A 19,973-nucleotide genomic window follows, 5' to 3' on the forward strand; every position below is an offset into this window, starting at 1 on the left:
ATACCAACTTTTGGAAGATATGTTATGTGATATCTGGTATACTTCAGGGCTGTAAAGCTGATTGTTACTATATTATTTTCTTGCATACTTCCCCTGATTATCCTGATAGGATGCTCTACAGCTGAGCACTGTAGCTCTGCTGTTTGATTGAGATCAAATGTTCCATTTTGACTCATGCTTAATTTTATGAGATGTATATTTGCTATCAGAAAATCAACAGTAAGAATATTAATATGCACACACTTTTGATACCGTAGTTGTCTTGGTGTACGTATATGTTGTCTTTTTCTGAAGATTTGACTGAATGTAGTCATTCAAATAGCAAAGAATCTTAAAGAAATATATGAACTTTATAGCAGCTTCCATCTTGTTATTTTTCTGTATAAAATAATCTATGGTAATCATTGTAAACTAATCTTAACACATTTTTTAGTAGCCACATGGGGACCTAAATAGTGCGATAACCCCATTTGAAATGCTTATTAAAAATTATTGTATGATTTTAAAAAAAAGCTTTTTGGATATAGAATCCCTAAATACTAATTAATCACTAGAAATAATAATACTATCTGGACTGATTTAAAAGTCTTATTTTGTTTAAAGGTCTATTTTGAATTTAAAATACTGAAATCACACAAAATGACATAAAGTCAGCATAGATTCTCTTTCATTCATGAAAATGAGAAGTTTATAACTTGATGATTGTAATATATTATGAGCCAATCCTGCAGTACTAATTTAGGGAGGATCAACAGGAGATATGACTCAACAAGGCTGTGTAACGACTGTAGGATTTGGCCCCATGTTAAGCTCATACTCATAACATTTGTACTGCACTCTGCTGCTTGTGAATTAAGTTCTCAGTCCCTAATTCATGAAAATAAATAGTACATTCTGCTGCCAGCTATTATGCATTATATTGCATACTATACTAGTTTGTATTTGTATGACTTACCCTGCCTCAAGAGGTTTCTCCCCCACCTCCCACCAAATCTCTTTGTGCTTTAAGGATAGTGATGTGAAGCAAGCTTAACTTTCTTTTTTGAATCAGGCCATTCTTTTGCTCCTTCCATACTCAGGAAAATCTCTCACTTGCTTTCAGCAGAAGATAGGTAAACATGCAAGAATTTGACTTATAGCTTCAATAGAGATAGAGATAAGTTGTTGGATACCTTGGTATACATGTTACTACTGTAGTTTATTGCAGCATGAGTTCACACAGGGCATGGTAGATAGCTCATGGTTGTTTTTGAGAAAAAAAGAGGCATTGGATCAGGCCTGTGACCTGGCTATTAGCCTCATAGGTACTAATCTTTAGTCAAGTAGGTGGAATGAGTTTGAAAACTATGACAATCAGCATTTGGATTTATGTGTGTCACCTTGTATCTAAAACGCCTGTCTTGCTCACACTGAGCAACACGAGCAGCCTCTAGTCACGTAGCACGTAGTAACATCAGCAGAAGTTCACAGTTGTAGAGCACTAAGTCTAGGTAACAAATGCTTACAGGGTTAGTCTTACAATAATTTGTCATATGTTCCTATATTTTCAGTAAGACACTGTAGAGCAAAATAGCACCTGAAGTCTTTGTTCGGCATCCTTGCCTCAGTAAGGAGGTTGCATAGCCCAGACACATGCACAGCCCATGCACAGATGATGCTGAGGGGATGGACAAGCCCACTGATGGTACCAGCAATAACCTCTCCTGTTTCCCTCGTTAGCCAGCAGATATAGTCTACTTCAGGGCAGACCGGTAGTGAGTGTAGCTCACTACTCCCTTCAGAAGAAATTATATTCAATTTCCTTTGAGTGGTCCTTGAGTAAGGTCTGTGGGGGTCAGTAGTTTATTTGTTAACTGCCCTAGAACTTGCTCCATACTCAGACATCCAGTCTCCTTGGCATAAATGGGAGTTGGGTACTTTCATAGATATTTTTAAGAATCTGAGCCATAACACTAGATGCCTGTCTTGAAAAAGTAACATCAGGCTGAAAGTAACTTGAAAAGACAGTTTCTCTCTTTCCAGACTAAGACCAGGTATTTGGAGAATTTTGCTCATTGCTCTGTGAACTTTTGCATGCTAAGGAAATATTAGCACACCACTTTTAAGAAACACAAAAAAGCAGGCATTCTGTTCTGAAGATTTCCCTTCCTATTGGTTTAAAAATAAAAGCCTAACACAAGTAAATCACAGTTGTCTAACTCAAAGGAAATGTGGCCAAAACCATAACCAGGCACTGACATGTGTTCATCCCAACATGAAGTCAAATCACTTCACGTCAGAAGGGCAGTTAATCACATTTGCATTTGTTGTTTGCATCTTTTCAGCAGCTTTTTTTAGCTCTCTTTGTTGCTGTTGTGGTACTTACAGAAGTAACACTAGGAACTGTAATAAAGTACATGTGTTTTTCTGCAGGATTTATTTCTTTTGCTGTGCTAATTTGTACATGGAAAATAGTCAAATACAATAGTCCATTCCTTCCAGGCTCTTTGGCATTACATTCCCCTATTATCTAACTGGGTCTGTCTTGGATGACCACAAGCACAATTAGCCAGTGGAATGAATATAATGTTTCTTGTTTACATCTGAATGTACAAAGCTTGACAGCTTTTCCTTTCATGTGTAGATAGGTGTACCTACTGTTGTATGTCTGCTCCTCTGTTTCTGCAACTGTAGCTGTATAGAGAGGGATTTTTCCACTACAGAGTCCGAAGTGCACACATATCCTTTCATGCGTAGTCATGTGTATGTACAGACTGCCATTTGATCACACTAGTTGGGTAAGGATGCGCTGAAATAGGGTTCAGCTATACAAAGCGAAGATTTATTCATGTAAAGGAGTGCAAAATTTCTCACCATTGTGGTTTGTGGCCAGTGCTTCTGTACTCTGAATGTCTCATGTTTATAAAACAAAACAATTTATTATGTGAAGGTCTAGATGGTACTAAGTGTGTATACTCACCACTTTCTTTCTACATTACTCTAGAATTTTGGTTTTGGACTTATTTTATTGACCTCTTCCTTCAGATTTTTTTTTAAGTATATAATTTACTTACTCTTTTTCTACCAAGTGCAAAGGCTTGCATGAGCTGAACTAAGGCTGTGTGATGGAATTTTTTTCTTTTGGTCTTCAGTGAATGGGAGCCAGTACTTGGTGTAGGCTGTTGAGCTATTGGTCTGCTTCACCAGTGTCAGTAAATTTAAACACATTTTGTTTTAATGACTTTTGCTAGATTCATAGGTCTGGCAAAGAATAATAAAAGAAACTATGAAATTGAATGCTGTGGAGAGTGTGAAGATTGGAATATGGTCACCTGTAGTCATGGATCTGTCAGCTGGACAAATTCATATGCTCAGAAGGCTCATGAGTTAATGTAAAACCTGAGTAGTCCACATGCCCAGACAAATAATTCTTTAGGAGAGGGCTATCAATCTATTCATGACTGAATTTTCACTGAAGCAAACAAAAACTGAATCCCTTATAACTGTGGTGTTAGCCATCCAAATATAACCTCATGGTTTCTGTTACAGTGTTGTCTTGTCAAATCTGCAGGCAGCACTGTTGTTTCTATTGCTTTTCATAGCTATTTTCTTAAGCTTGTAAGAAAAGTCAGAGCTGTATGGGCAACAATTACATGGAAAAAAAAAGGGAAATTGCAGTCTGTTGCCACAGAGGCATGTGTTCTCTCGTATGAGGAAGGAAAGCAGAATAATAAGATCATCCTTATAGAAACAATCAGAAAGCTGAAGGTAGTGAAAAACCAGTGAAAACACATCAACCACCAGGTGCTATGGTATCAGGATGAGGAGCTGGAAAAGAAGAAAGAAATTACTTGTTCCAGCCCCAGCCAAGGACAGTTATGAAAGAAATCTTTTCATGTGGTGGACAGCAACTAATCAAAAGCTGGCATGAAACATTGAATTGCACCAGAATGTCATACTCTGCTATGAACCACAACTTCTTCCTAACTGATGTACAGGAATGGCTAACTTTTGGTTTTGGCATCTCCATCTTTTCATATCAGCACAGGGACAGTAGGCTCGTCTTAACTGATGGCTGACCAGCTTTGGATATTCAAGGTCTTATAACATCCCCTAGCCCTTAAATGTATGTTCAGGCAAGACGGGGGAAGTAAGCAAGAGACATACGTTTCATGGAGTGATGGAAAATCTTCTCTAGGTCCTTAACCCTGTGTAGTGTTGAACACAGACCAATAATAGTCAATGCTTAGTGCAATCTGATCATTTAGATGTCCTTCTATCTCAGGAAATAGTAAAAAGTTTCATCATAGGTCTGAGATTAGCTACCATGCATGCTAAGACTCACTGTACATGTTCAGACCTATTTTTTTAATCAGCCAAAATTTTTCCTTATCCTAAAGGGACAAAGGGAGAGGGTTATCTATTGGTGATTATAGATACTTGAAAGATTTAAAGGTTGGTATCATGGTTTTAAAGATGCCATTATCAAATGTTTTGTTTGTCTTTCAAGATAATTGTATGCAGTATGTCTCTGTTGAAGGCTCTCCCACATAGGGTCATCAGCCTTTAAAGTTTTTACCCTTCTTTTTGGAGGTGGCAAATAAGATTCTCAGAATACTAACTCTTAATACAAATATAATGGTTCATAAGCATAGTATTAGCTGAGATTTGAGAGCAAGCCTCTCATCTAGATAAATTGATTTGCCTCTGTTAACTGCAATACAGCTATATTGAATTCCACCTGCTTAGACTTTGTACTAAAGTCTTTTCATTTAATAACTGTTTTTACTTTGAGCTTTTACATGTGGTATTTAGATGTTATGCGTAGGAGCAACTAAAATACCTCCGAAAAGCATTGGTCGTTAATATCTTTTTGTGAAACCTCTGAGTGGCCAATTTATCTTATTTTCAACAGAACACCTTTGCTGGGTTGTTGTGGGTTTGTTATGGCCTGAATCTGAGTGTGCACATTGAAGACTACTGTAGGCCAGGACCTTCTCTCTGCTTCACTAACAGTGAGTTGTTACCACATCAGAGATTACTGACTCCAGGTGCTTTTCCAGCTTTTTTTTTTTTCCTCCCTTTAAGTACCCTGATTAGAATTTCATTTCACAGATGAGCATTTTTTTTCTTTTTGCTGCCAGAACCCAACTTTTCCAAATTTCTTATAAAAGTAGCTAAAGTTGTGGTGAAATTGGAAGGCAATACAGACAGGTGACTGGGGGAGGGAAAGCAATGTGTGCACTTGTGAGATTTAATCTGCTTCCAAGGCAAGCATACATAGAAATCTTAATAGTTTTGCCACCTGTGAATTATTTGGACACTGCTTATAGGAGCAGTCCTTCTTCTAGTTGTGTAGAGAAATAAGTGGTATGTTCACTGATTCTACAGTACATTAATTTTCACATTGTTTCCATTTTCATCTTCACTGCCTTTATGGAATTTTTTCCAAACCTTCAACCCTTTTGAGGTTGCCCTGGGATTTCTGCCTTTGATGGACTTCTTGCAGAGCAAGTTCAACAGAGAGAGTATCAGGGTGGAGGGAAGGGGGTGTGTGATAACGTAGGACATCCTGAAATAAATTCCAAGAGTGCTCAAGAAATGAGACAGGAAATTATATGCAACTTATAATAAATTCAAACTGTCCCATAAAATAAATATAACTCATTTTGTTTCCATATGAATGTACTGTAGGGGTGTCGAATTTCCCCTTCTAGCTTTTGTTGAATATAATCTCAGTCCCTGTTTGAAGTTTGCTAGTGTATTGTTCAGATCCTGCACTATATCAACAGACCCAGAAATGAAAGGGAATAAAGGAAGCAATAAGGTCTCCTACTGTTCTGGTGCTGGCATCAGATTGGTAGATTATTTATTTATTTACTTACTTACTGGCTTATTTAAATCCCCATATTTCTTTCAGCCTGGACTGTTAAAAGCATCTGTTGTCGAGGGCAAATATAACTGCCCTTAACAAGCCCAGGGCTGCCTTTTTTTTTTTCATTTTGGTATGTGGATGGATTATGATTGTAAATGTGCTTTGGATATGACATTTTCATAGTTCCTGTAACTTTTAAAAGGGAGAGTGGGGGATTTTCAAGTTACTGTGGTATCGCCGATACGTTCCTTAAAGGTCTAGCCAGGGCCATGTTTTAAAGATGAAAGATCTGAATTAGCTGAAGGGGAAAGGGAAGTAATTCAATAGAAACCTCTGAAACTAAAAACTTGAGTTGCCACATCTTGAATTGTAAGACTTGGCTTTGCTAATCCAAACTTTAGCGGTCTTATCATTCTCTGATGGGCTCACTACCCATCAGTACTGATGAGCACCAGGGCAAGTGGGAGTGCATTATCACATCTTACCAGCCTTGAAGACTGGCATGGAGAGGAATGCATACCCTTTCTGTGCAGCATACTGGCTCCGAAGTGTGGATGTGTCTTTTCCTTTATTTGGTGAGAGCGATGGAAACATAAATATTTTCATCATGTGTGATATTAGAGGGCAGCATGAGAGTAGCAGCAGCTTATATCCTGACTGTGTTTAGGTCTTTCCATCTTTGTTATTCAATGTAGAATCATGAAAAAAAAATAATCTGGTACTCCTAGAAAACTCCTCCATCTTGGTACTGCAAACTCCCAACAGTTGAGTGTATTTTCCTTTAAAGAAACGTGTTCATTAATTTGAGATAAATTACTTGGTAATTAAGGGGGGAATAACTATGTTAGATAAACTCTGAGGTTTATAGTTAATTCCTAAGGAACCCATGAGCATTTTTTTTTTTCCTGTCTTCCCTTTATTTTTTGTTACGGCATGGGATCTTGAGCTTTCTCCATTATTTATTTCTTTCTTTACTTCTCCCTCTTTCTTCCTTCCTTTCTTTCTTCCTTCCTTCCTCCCTCCCTCCCTTTCTCTCTTCCTCGCTTCCCCTCTTTCTCTCTCTTCCCTCCCTATTTTTTAACATAAATATTTCCCTTTCAGTTTTCCTGCCTCCATCAAGGCTTAATGTTTCAACCCTTTATACGGCCCCTTGTTGTTAAAATAAACACATACACAGCTCCGTGAGGTAACTGAGGGAGATGGCAGACCATCAGAAGAATAGGAGGCTTCATTTATTTTGAATAAACCTCATGATTGCGAGTGTTTATCTGAAATTACACGAATCTTTGGAGAGCTCTCCTCCCTTCTCTGAAATGCCTCCTGACCAGAGAGTGCCTTCTTCCTCTTGCAACCTATGGCACCTTGTCACCAAAGCATTATGCTCTGACCTGTTCTAGAGGAGGCTGAGCCATCCTAGGGCTGACGAGCCCATTAAAATCTATGCTGATGTGACAAAGTCTTCCAGCTCAGACTTTCAGAACCAGAGTTTCTAAATCCAGTCCACATGGGGTTTGGTGCACATAACAGGACTCACTGTTGGATGTCATGACCTGTACAGAGAGTTAGGCTGGGTGAAGATCTGAAGCTTCAGGTCAGTTTGCTAAAGCAAGGGAAAATGGTTAATATACACTTCTTCAGTGTATGGCCCTGCCTCTTTGGGGGAGACAGTGGTTCACCTGTGGAGCTCCGACTGTCAGACATATGTTGGCCATTTTTTCTTGAACCTGATGAACACAGCCCAGCCAGCACACAGCTTTCACTTCTTGCCACTTAGAAAACACTTGGCATGCAATAGGTCTTGTCACAGATAACAATTTTACTTTTCTCTCTTTTCCTTTCTGTGTGCCTCTGTGGGCTCTTTCCCCACCCACAGTTCCTGCTACGTGGAAGGCAAACCCAAAGTCCTCAAATGCAAGATGCACTTTTGAACCCATGCTGTTGGGTGGGTTCCGAATTCTGGAAAGTGATTTCACCCATCCTGCATCTGAACCAGTCCTAGCCTTGAAAACCCTTCTGAGTCAATTAGGCGACAAGTCTGAGGCTGAGCCAGCTTGGACCTGCTCTGTATTGGATCACCCATGCCTGGTGTTTACACCAGCACGGCAGGATTTAAATACAACAGGGTGTTGTAACTTGGGTCTGTGAGAGCAAGAAAGAAAGCTCTTGTATTCACATTGCTCTCCTGGTGTATATTTTCATATGGGTAAGTGGAGTGAGAGATAGGACTGATCTGAGTTTTATAAGGCGCTGTTATAAAATGTTATGGGGAGTGCAGCATGCAGTGTGTTGAAGCGATATGGTGTCAGCTCCATCCTCTGCCAGCAATCCCCCCCAGCTGGCTGCTGCCCTTTTAGGAGAAGAAATGAGCTCACATTTGGCACATTTCTCCTGGGATACATCTTCCAGTCCAGGTTTGGGAATGGCTGTTTAGCTCCTAAAGTCCTGAGGTGGCTGTTTATCATTTCTTCCCTGTTTTGTTGCAGCCTAGAAGCTGTGTACTCCCTATTATAAGTTTTAAGAGACTGCATTTGTACAGCTATATGGCTTCCATCAGGGCAGGAAGAATCCCATGGGACTATGGAGACAGCACTGGCAATGTTTTTATCCTTCAGAGAGCACTTGGTGTGTGGAGCTAATGACAGAGGGTGCAAATGTGTACAATACTGAGATTGCAGACATTCTGTTTTCAGGATGACAGAGTTCAGTGTGACACTTTGTCCTTATTACTTGTGCAATAACCATATCAGGTCATATATGGCTAGGAAGGGGGGAGGGGTTATTTCCCCCTCCATGAACTTTTGCTTTCCTGTGCAAAAGGAAAAGATGCCGTAATTTCCCTTTTTCTGTTCGCTTAGTAATGAGCCTGCCTTGCATGACTGTGCTGCTAAGAGTAAAAGACAACAAAAAGGAACGCAGCACTGGAAAGGACTGCCACAGCAAATTTTTACTTATGTCCCTGGGAACGGAGCTAGCTGTATGTGTATCAGGTGTCTTCCTTCAGGGTAAATAAAAACTGTCCACCTATTGCTCTTCCCCTTGCCTGTGTTCACAGGAGCAGAGTAAGTGTTGAAAAACTGCAAGAGGATCTCAGTGAGATTTCCTCTTCTCTCCTTCTCATCAAGGTGTCTTCCCTTGTTTCTTCTAAGTGATGGATGATTTTCATCCTGAAGAAAGAATAAATTAAAAACTACGCAGAAGGAGATTTGGACTTTTTTGTTTATTCCTTTTTAAGAGGCTGAAATGAAAAAATAAATCCTGGCCCATTTATCTGCACTAGCAAAGTCTGAGCATAAAGTAATTACCCAAAGTACAGTATATACCCTCACACGTGTGTGCTCCTGCGCCAGTGCCTTCCTTGGGGCGTGGAGTTGCTCAGATCAAGGGTTCCCTGTACCAGGGATTTTCCATAGGAAATACTCTCTTGATCCCCTCGAAGGCCTTTTGCCTGGTCTTGCAAGTGCAAAGGAGGCAAAAATTCCTCAGTTAATTTCCAAGACTGTGGAAGCCTGGGGCAAGTGGGCTGGTACTGTTCAGCTCACAGCCCCACACCCAGTAGGAGGGAACTGCGGCTCTCTGGGGAGCAGGGGAGCCAGTGTACAAGGTATAGCCACTTCCACCTCAAGACATCTGATGCTTATTGCAACTACTTTTCTTTCCAGGTTGTTTGCCAGAGAAAACAGTGTTTTAGCAGTAGTTTGAACAGTTCTGTAAGCACCCTTTTGATTTTGCGATATGGAACAGCATGCAGTTAATCACGAGAGCAATTGCACTTGTGGTTGCTCAGCATCTCAAGTGCAGTAAACAGCCCTGGCATCTTGGGCACAAGGGCGTTTTCTCTCTTGATCTTCTTTTAACTTCTGTGAGAGCGGAACTCCCATTACTTTGGTAAGAATGCCAGGTAGGCAGGTTTTTCTGGCTTGTGTGGTCCTTCTGGAGGGTTGCTGGGTGGCAGGTCAGGTGGCTGAAGTCCTCTCTTTGTCTGTACATGGGATACAGTCAGGATAATGGGAAGACAAGCTATGTACTACAGCAGCTAAACAGTGTTCATCCATCCTGACCCTGAAGCTGACCGCTTGGGAAGAGAAAATAGGTTGGCGTTTATTCCCATTAAGTCCTTGGATATATTGCGAAGCGTGGCTTGAGGACCTCTGCTTTCATGAGGTGCATGAAAAGGACAGATATCTGCTTGGAGCTGGAGGACAACTATTGTCATGGAGAATCCTAGTGCTTCCAGGGAATTATGCTCCTCACAAGAATCAGGATTACTTTAATAAGCCCTTTCTTCAGTATGTTACAGTTATTCTGGAAGAGTGGATGTGCTTCAGTCATACAGTACTGTTTAAAATGATGTGCAACTCTTTGCCTAGATAAATTAAACATGTTTTTTGTGCATTGCAAACTGGATGTGTCAGAATATTTTACTTATGATGTTTCCAAGATAATCACTCTGAAAAGTTTCAACAGCTAATCAGGAATGCCTTGCATGTTAACATTTTGTTTAACAGTAATTACCAATATTAATTCAACTGGCTGTGATTTTGTTCTGCCTTGCCTTCCTTCAAAAGCCAGAGATTTCCAAGCAGTTTCCCATCTGAGCTGTAATCCAGCTGTTACCTTGGATGGGATGCAACAAAGATACACAACATTGTCCAAATGAAATCTTATGAACCATATATTTACATTGGTTGAAGTTTTGAAATATATTTTTCTTAAAGAGAGATGAGGTCACTGGCCTTGTCTCCTGCTGTTACACACCTAGATAAGTGCTTAGAGCAGTTTCTTCCTGGTTCACTACAGGCAGCATTTCAGTACTGTGTGAAGTACATATTTGACCTCAGTGACAAACTAACATCAAAGGATGATCAAGGATTACTCAAAGAGGGAGAATGTATGGCTTGGCAAGAATTCATATAGGGATGCGCTTGGACGTATCTGAAAAAGGAGGGCAGAAAGACCATATAATAGGGAAAAACACTGGTTTTCTGTCCCCAATATCATTTTCTCAGTAGCAAAAGACAAGTTTAGGCAATGGCCTCAGAGGACCCTTGCATGTTGTCACTGACAGTTCATCATACCCCTGAACAGTGGGGATATGATAAGAACCAGATGATTTAAATTTCCTAACCAAACCCAGCAGTGCATATCATCTGGGAAATAACTCTGGCTTAAAGTCTGTATCAGTGCATTAGTCCAACAAGAGGTTAACTGCATTTTTCACTATCTATATTGCTGTTTAATCTAGGGAACACACTGGGTGCTTGAAAAATATTACTTTAGCAGCTTTTTACTGAACGAGGAGGAAGACTGGAACCCTTGGAAACTGAGGAGCAATTAAACAACACAATCTTCATTTATACACACACTTTTCTGTGTGACACTGACAAATAGTTGGATTCGTAGGGATAGCGAAGTTCCAAACAAAATTTTAAATTCAATTCTAGTATGTGACTAAGATTTATTTTCTTAAGGCCGATCTCCTTTTATAGGTCTCAGGATATGAACAGAGGTCTTCCTACTTTTCATGTTTCTCCCTCTGTGCACCCACACGCGTGGGTACGCACATGCTCTTAGAAGAAACATGGTTCTCTCATCAGGGATGCAGCTCCTGGATGGCCAGGCAGCTGTTGCAATTTAAGGACGGGTGACACAAGTTGTGTTTTTTCATACTATTCCAGATAGTTTAAGTGGTTTTTGTGTACTGTGTGTTAGTGGAGAGGGTAGGAAAGACATGTTATTAATCTCACAGTCTGAATATAACATGAATGCCTGACAACTCTTTAATAAATTCAGAAACTATTAAACTGTTAAACACTGAAGCTGGATTTTTTTGAAGAATAAAATTAGATACCTAGCTCTTTTAGTCTTACTTGATTATGTCAGATTATTTTTGTTTATATTATAGGAAATCCATTGTTCAGCTCGTAGTTTAAAGCCTTTTTTTTTCTTTTGTGAGTATCTTCACCTGAGTGCCCTATCCACTCACAGTAATTTTATTTTGTACACATGATCCTTCTTGCTTTCTTGTCCAAAAGCACAAGACATTCCTTCTCTTTCTCATTAGAGAACTCTTTGGGAGTCCTCATGCCTGTTTCTTCTGGAGCTGCTGTGTTGGGTGGTAGCTGCAGGATCACCGTTAGGTTAAGTGTGTATTAGGGTAATGAGGGATAAAGAAAGACCTGATTTTGATTAATGCTAGCAGACTTACTTGTTTTATGTAGGTCATTGATAAGCAAATTGCTTGCAGGTGATGTTTCTGCCATTGGTGCTGTAGATGTCAGTACATCGTGAGTTTGTGTGGACAAAGCAGTGGGTGTTTCCTGGAAAGCTGAGGCTGAGATCCACCTAGAATGGACAGAAGGGGGAAGGAAGCTCTTCTGATATCAGCAGCGGGGCATAATGAGCCTTGAAGACTGTCTGCATTTTGCGTCTTTGGTATACACTGGCATTTTGAGAAGCACCACCCTGGGGTACTTCTGGCAGAGATAAAAGACTTTTTCTAGGAGTGGAGTGTTACTTAAAGGAAGCTTTAAGTGGTAGCAGCTTTACTCCTTGCAGCTTTAAAGGCATGCACCCTCCTCTGCTTTTTTCTTTTTTTTTTTTCCTGTTTACTCTATGGCAGGAACTTCAGGGCTTTAAAGGAGTGATGTAGGAGTTCTTGTATTGCAGAACACTGCAATGTTCTTGACTGTTATCAGGGGTATTTTAATGTAGGTTCTTCAGTTTAGTTAACTTTGTTGAAAGTGGGTAGAAATTATTGATTAGTGGTATAAGCTACTTTTGAGAAATTTGTGCTAAACAGTGAATTCTTAGCTAGTAATGGTATATATCCTTGGAAGCTGCAATAGACAATCTTCTTCAGGTTTAAAATGGCTTTTCAGGCATTGCTAGAATTTCAAGCTCAATCTTAACAGTGTAATACACAGCAGGGAAAACGACTCTACTTTCTTTAACATTAAACATGGATGGAGTTGAAATGAATTATGTTTATTCCACTTGCTAAAAGAAAACTTGGAGCCTGTTCCAGCTTGAGATCACATGCTTTCTGGGAATATATAGGTCTTATAACAAATCTTGGAATGCAAATAACAGGCACATGGCTCTCCTCTGGGTGGGAGTACAATTTATTTCAGAAAAATTTGGACCCTTAGAATGTCTAGCTGTGCTGATGCTTATAATTTGTGATGAGGTAAGAGTACTTGGTTCACGTGACTTTACCTTGCAATCCTTTTTAATTATGTCTTTGGGCTTTCAACCAGTGGTGAATGATCAGGACAAGCACCCATTTGCAGTTTGAAGATATTTCTTTCCTTGTAGGTTAAAAGCACAGATACACATTTTCTTTTTAGCAGGCTAAAGGCACAAACACACATTTTCATTTTATAAAAAATACCATTCAGAAAGCAGTCAGCTGAAATAACCTCAGTAAATTGGCGTGTCACTCCTCTTATCTCATGTGTAAATGTTCATGAGATTGTATCTAGAGGATGGATCACATCTGGCCATAGTCAGAATTTGATCACTTATGTTACTTTAATTTTTACATTTACCCTTGCAATTATTGTGTTGAAATTAAATCCTTGTGCATTTTAATAAAGGTAAGATAAACTGAAAGTATCAAATAGTTGTTATACACTCATTAGGCAAATCCAGTATCATCTCTCACAGACTAAATTAATTTACCTTTTTTTTCCCTTCAGTAGATCCGAAACAAAATTACATCACACTGAATGTTACAGCCACAAAAAACTGATTAATTTACCCATTTAAACTATCTTCCAAAAGCTGTTCTGCAGAAGGAAGTGCTACATGTATTTAAAATGCCATTACAAACTGTGCACCATGAAGCAAATTGAAAATGGAGGTTGGACACAACATAGAATAATCATTTCATTTGGCATAGTTGGCAACCTCTACTTGGCAAAAGTGCTAAGATAGAGCAGCAGGATCAGAATGGAAGTGCTTCAGCAGAGCTGTTTGAAGAAAGCTTGCCTCCTGCCTGCTTGGTTTAGCTTCCTTCTCATTCACAAGATTTATCTGATTAATTAAAAAAAAATAATCTTTACAAATTGTGTTGGGTCCCCTTTTCAGCCTGTCTTTTAATGTTCCCTTGAACCCCTTTAACTCGATGGAGTTTTCATTTGACCTCAGAATGCTTTGGACCAGATCCTAAAGGTCTTTCAAAAAGGCTGGCCTTCTTTGTGTCAGAAGGCCAAATAGACTCAACTCTAAGTGGCATTTGTGTATTTGCCTTTTAAAATACTCTGGTTTAAAAAAAGGAGCACTTGTGCCCTTGAAGGGTCTGTGAGCAGCAGCACAAGGCATGCAGCAGGTGACCACTGTGAAATGCCGGGGAGCTGTGGCTGGGTGGGCAGTCTGGTGCGTTGCTGTGCACTGGTCCTGCACCTGACCCTTGCTGCTCACTGAGCTCTTCCTTTCAAAAGAAATAACCATATTTGGTGTGTTTGCAGAGAGGAAAATTCTTTCTTTTTTAACCCATTCTGCCCAAGCTGACTAACTCATTCTTCAAGATCAGATTTGGACTCTACCTTGGTAAAAGCAATAATGGGAAGAGAGGGAAAGAAGAGAAAATGGCTAGACAGGTGTCCTGTGAATCTTTTTTTTTTCCCTTTAAACAATATCTCCATAGAAGTTTGCCAATTTGGCATACAGTCTGAGCTCACTTGAATAGGTTTAACACGACCAACGGTCGTTTAGTTACCACTAATTTATTGGGCCAGTGTATCTCAGAGTAGTATCAGGCTTTTGGAAGGAGTATAACAATACAATTACTCTGTCAACCTGAGTAAGCTAAGTACTGATCCATAAGTTAATGACTTGCTTCAGGGCAGGAGGACTCCTGTGGGACCATGGGAACAGCACTGGCAATGTTTTCATCCTTCAGATGCATGGAGCTAATGACTATCAGAGGGTGGAAATGTATACAACACTGAGATTAGAGGCTTTCTGTTTTCAGGAGAAGAGAGTTCAGTGCAAGACTTTGGCCTTATTACTGAGCTGAGTATAGAGACAGCTAATAAAAGACATGGGCTTTCACTTCAGCTAATCTTATGCCTGGCTGTTTATTCAGCATCATAGACAACACTAGTGGGTGAACTGCAATCCCCTTGCAGAATTTTATAGGACTAAATGGTTTCCATATTGGAAAATTCTATCATTATTAATGGTTAGCATATAGAATGCATTCCTGGCTCCTTAAAGTGTGCTGAATAGTTAACTTCTTACCTTGATAAATCCCAGTTAACACACATTTCATATCCTAACATGCCAGACTTAGTCCTTTGCTCTACAGACACAGACTGTTCAGTTTAGGATCTCGGTCATGTGTGATAAATTCAGTATCTCCCTTAAAGAGATGTATATTGAAACTGTTCACAGCTCTAAACCATCGCCAACGTTTTCTTTTTTGCCTGTGCATAACAATATTCAAGACTGGTATATTTCACCAGGTTTCAGATTTCATGACAAAACTTTTACACAGTTTCACTGAAGGTAAAACAATTTCAGTGTTGAGCTACCTGTGTCTCAAATAATCCCTCAATGTTGAAAGCTGAAGCTGATTCTTCTAACATGGGTTAGCAATGATGCTTGCTGATGTTTCTTTGTTGAAGGTGTACCATCAAAGTCTCCCTCGTATAATTGTCTTGCCTTCTCATTTATTCCAAATACAGTTAGAAATGCTATTCACCAGGTGTTGGCCCACAGCACAAGCCAAGCTTTGAAGGAGAGCACTGCCTGGTCTCCATCAGACACAGTCATTTTCCATGCACCTTTGCATGCTTCTGTAGGTTGATCTTCCAGCAAAATCACACTGTCCATGAGGGACAATATCTATCTAAATGGTTAAATTATTTGTGTCCCTACAGATCTGTGCTTCTGAGGTGCATTTGTATGAATGAAAATGAAATGCTGGATATGTGCATGACTGCATTATTTGAGGCAGGTACTGCTGTACATTTATGAGTTAATCCTAGAAGAGCTGAGCATTTCTGAGTCCACCAGTGCTGCTTCTGTAGAAAGTTTTTTGCGCCCAACCACTGGCATTAACAATAGCACTGCCTGGGTCTGTGCCTGGCATTGGAGAACTCCAGCTCTTCAAGTAGTGTGCACTTTCTTTTTTTAAGTTAGCAAATAGTAGGGATAAAACAGTTAGGGAATCTTTGTCCAGAAAGTTTTATGGGAGATCTTTGGACAGAGAAGAAGTAACGATAGTTCCGGTTCCTTATGGTGAGTGCATGAAAATCATTGCGTTGAATGTCTTTGTATCATGATGATTCATTATGTTGTGACTCTTTTTTTCCTCAAGAGCATCTTGGAAGGCCCTTTTGCATGGGCCTTCATAGTTTCTAACACAGCAACAAAACTTCAAAGCACAATTTCTAATGTCTACAATACTCCACCTCTTCCTTTTAATCAGGAAAAATCCCTTGCCTCACTATTGTCCAAAGTGCTCTTTTGTAATAGTCATCAGCAGTCTCAAATTGAGACAGAGTATGATACTCAAAGGATGAAAGCAAGTTTATACAGCAACACCCACTACAAGAACTGGCTGCCAATCAGTAGGAATGTCAGACAGTAACAGATTTATTCAGTGCTTTCAATGACCAAGATGATATCCAGTAAAAAGAAAGGTTAAGTTAGCAACAATATTTTTTGTCCTTTAAATTATTTTTCCTGAAGTTTTTCCTTCTCCCTCTCCTCAGAGCTCCAGAACAGCTCGCTCGGAGGAAGATCGAGACTCACTGTGGGATGCCTGGGGCTCGTGGAGCGAATGTTCACGCACTTGTGGAGGAGGAGCTTCGTATTCACTGAGACGCTGCCTGAGCAGCAAGTAAGTGGGTGAATGCTTTTTACTTTACTGACGGGAGAATTCAACCTACTCATATGTGTCAGACCATAAGAAGTAATCAGTAGAGGTCTTGAACTTTGCTGAAATTTCCAACTCAGTGTCAAAAAATTATGGTGGTGTGTTTTTCTAATTCAGGCAAGCAGCCAACATGTTTGATAAGGCAACACCCTTTTAAAATATAGTGAGAACCTATGGAGATGCAAAAGCTGTCCGGACAGCTTGCAAGGCTTCCAGCTACTGAAAAGTGAAACCTCCCTACACTTTCACCATTTAAGTGGTAAGACTTTTCACGCACTTGTACCAGACTACAGCTAATTCACTAGGTTTAGTGCCCCACAGTCTTAGCCATACTGAGACTATAAAAGCATCATATTGACCCAGCACGTCATGAGAAAGAATATGAGAAAGAGTATATATATATATGAGTATATATATATATGTATATGAGAGTATATATATATATATATATGAGAGAGAGTATATATATATATATATATGAGAAAGAATAATTCTGCTGAGGACATCTTATGAATTAAAGTTCAGGTAGGAAGTCTTCCATACCAGCAAACCCTCCCTAACAGGCAGAAGTAGAATGGCCCAGTGCGAAGGTGAAGTCTGGGTACACAGTCAGGCATCTGAGATTTTATTCCTTCCCAGTTACTAGCTTGCAATGGAACATGGACAAGTCATTTGACATAATTTCCACTCTATAGTATATGTAAGTTTTACCTGCAAAATACTTCTAGCAAATATTATATCTATCTACTTTACGAAGAAGTTTACCTGCAGTAAACTTGGTATATGTGATAAATATTAACAGATTTCTGATCAAGGATATGAAGGAAAACTCCAGACCCAAACTTTGTGCCATACTGCCATCTCTGATACCTTATATATTGTAGTATAAAAAATGTAATACAATTTTCCATCCTGCATATGTTTCTTTTGTATTTTCTTTCATCTGCTTATAAAGCTGATGTTAATAAAACAAACTGTGACAATACACTCCAAATTGATTCCTACATCTGACATTTTAATACATTATGCTATTTAGTGAGGACAAGAAACAGCACAAAGCATTGAACCATAAGATCCGAAGAGAATATTGTGTATTTTAGCTTTATCTGTGGACAGTTTGGTCTCTTAGTTCCAGCAATTATTGAGTTGACAGTGTGCAAAAGTCTGCTGGAAGGAGAAAAGATAGGCAAAGACATCTACTCAAACCAATGGAAAGATTATTTTTCTATTCCATTCCCACGGAAAAAAAATTAGAATAATTTGGTTTTCAAACGTGGGGCAAAATTCTCATCTCTTGTTAGTTGTGTAGCAAATAGCAGTTCTGCAAACACCTCAAAATGGGGAATTACAGAGATAGATAGGAACTTATTTTCAGTCACAGGGTATCCTTTTCAAACTTAGGAAAATAAGTGATCTTCTATATGTTCCTTTAAACATTAATCCAGGCATATCAGGAGATCTGGCGGATCTGAGTCGTACAAGGGCTTGCTGACTACGTCTCTGCTCCCTCACTGAGAACTGCATCAGTAGTTTCTAGAGGGGAAAAGTCTTGGAGCTCCACTGTAGCAGTGGCAGTAGTCATAGTGCTCTGTATTATGTGCGTATAAACCACTCCTTCTGGGCAGGGTCTCCCCATCTGCTCCTCTTTGATTATTGTGCTATTTGGGTTGTCCCTGAAGCCACCCCAGTGGAACAGGGAATAAACTCATAAATCACATAGTACTTGTTTTTCATACAATACCTTACTACTGTCCCATCAGTACATAAGTGATGCTTCCTGCCTTAAGAAACCAACTACAAACTTTGGCCCATTCAGACGTGGAAGGCCCCTGTTTCCAGGATAGGATGCAGGGGTTTAATTAGGTGCACAACTTTTGCTAGCTAGTAGCAATAAAACATAAATAGTAAAATTTGACCTGGAATTAACACAGTATCAAATGTGTGACAGTTTTTCCTTTTTCATGGTCTGTGTGCAACTACTAATGAAATAAAGGGTTTAAATGATTAATTTTTGTGCTAGACAAGCATTTTAAGTCACTAAGAAAAAAGCAGAGAGGGAGCAGAGGAAACTCCCTCATCCAGACTTTGAAGGTTTGGAAATAAGCCTGTGTGCATGAGTATTTCAAACCAGGCAAAGCTAGAACAAAATGTCCACCTCTCTGGGACAATTTCTTGGTTGGTACAGTTTATCTCATGTATTTGCTGTGTGTAATTTCATGGCAGCATGAAGGAAGATGCTAGATATTTCTGGCAAATGAAAACTGGCAACACATTTAGATGTTTTGGAACAAATCAGTCCTAAATATTTCTCATCCTGGGAGGAATGTTCACAATGCCTTACGTCTTTTAGTTCTGTATGAGGTGACGTTCAGAGCAGTACATGAAAAGAGAGCGCAGTGCATTGGCTTTGAAGAAATGCAAAGACTAATTGCCCATTCCTAAACACTGTTAGTATATGCAGCTAAATAAAGGAAACCAGTTTTATTTCCAGCTTTTGTTTGCCAAAGTTATGTTAGTGCATGTGTTGTTTGTTTTGGGAACATGTTTTGTGTTAGGCCTTCACAGCTGTGATGAAAGAATGGAAAGTGTTAGTGAGAAATTCTATTTTCTAGTGTTTTAGATGGCAAACATTTCAGGGTAGGGGCTGTTTAACAGTACATTTCATTAGAACAACTGGTCCTGATTATGTTAAGGACATTTAGTATGATAGTGGTACAAATAAATATGCCAGTCACACAAGCAGACAGGAGATGTCAGCCCAAGTCAACCATGCGTCCTTGTATCCTGCACTGACAGCGAGTAACACTGGGTCATTCTGGTGGCAGAATAAGGCCCAGGAAAATAAAATTTTGATAATTATAGTTAAACACTGGGCTAAACCTCAAAGCATGACACCTTCCATGCTCTTTGTTGGCATTAACTCTTTATAACTTCAGATATTCTTGTTATTTACACAAAAGGGCAGACCCCCTTTAAATGTTACAGTTGTTTGCCTCAACTTACTTGAAAGTGAACCTCCCAGCCTAATTATATATTGGGTGAAGTATTTATTTTTATCATTCTGGAGTGTTTTGTCCTTCTGTTTCAGTATCTCTCTCTTTGTTGTTTTTGGTTGTTGTTTTTTTTTTTAATACAAAACTCAGGAGAAACTCCTCATTGTGTCCTCTCCATCATGAACTGTCATTCAGCACTGCTGGTCAAAACCTGTAGAGAGGAGAAGCACAGACCACTCCT

The 19,973-nt window shown here is 39.5% G+C and overlaps 1 protein-coding gene across 1 annotated transcript in view; it reads left to right on the plus strand.

The window, feature by feature from the left end:
• Positions 1 to 19,973, plus strand: part of ADAMTSL1 (ADAMTS like 1) — a 468,435-nt gene that overhangs the window by 271,835 nt on the left and 176,627 nt on the right. The window contains 1 exon segment of the mRNA XM_072860932.1: positions 16,576 to 16,703. Within this exon segment, the coding sequence (XP_072717033.1) occupies positions 16,576 to 16,703 (128 nt within the window).

Source organism: Ciconia boyciana, chromosome 4, assembly GCF_034638445.1.
Source record: "Ciconia boyciana chromosome 4, ASM3463844v1, whole genome shotgun sequence".
Taxonomy (NCBI): domain Eukaryota; kingdom Metazoa; phylum Chordata; class Aves; order Ciconiiformes; family Ciconiidae; genus Ciconia; species Ciconia boyciana.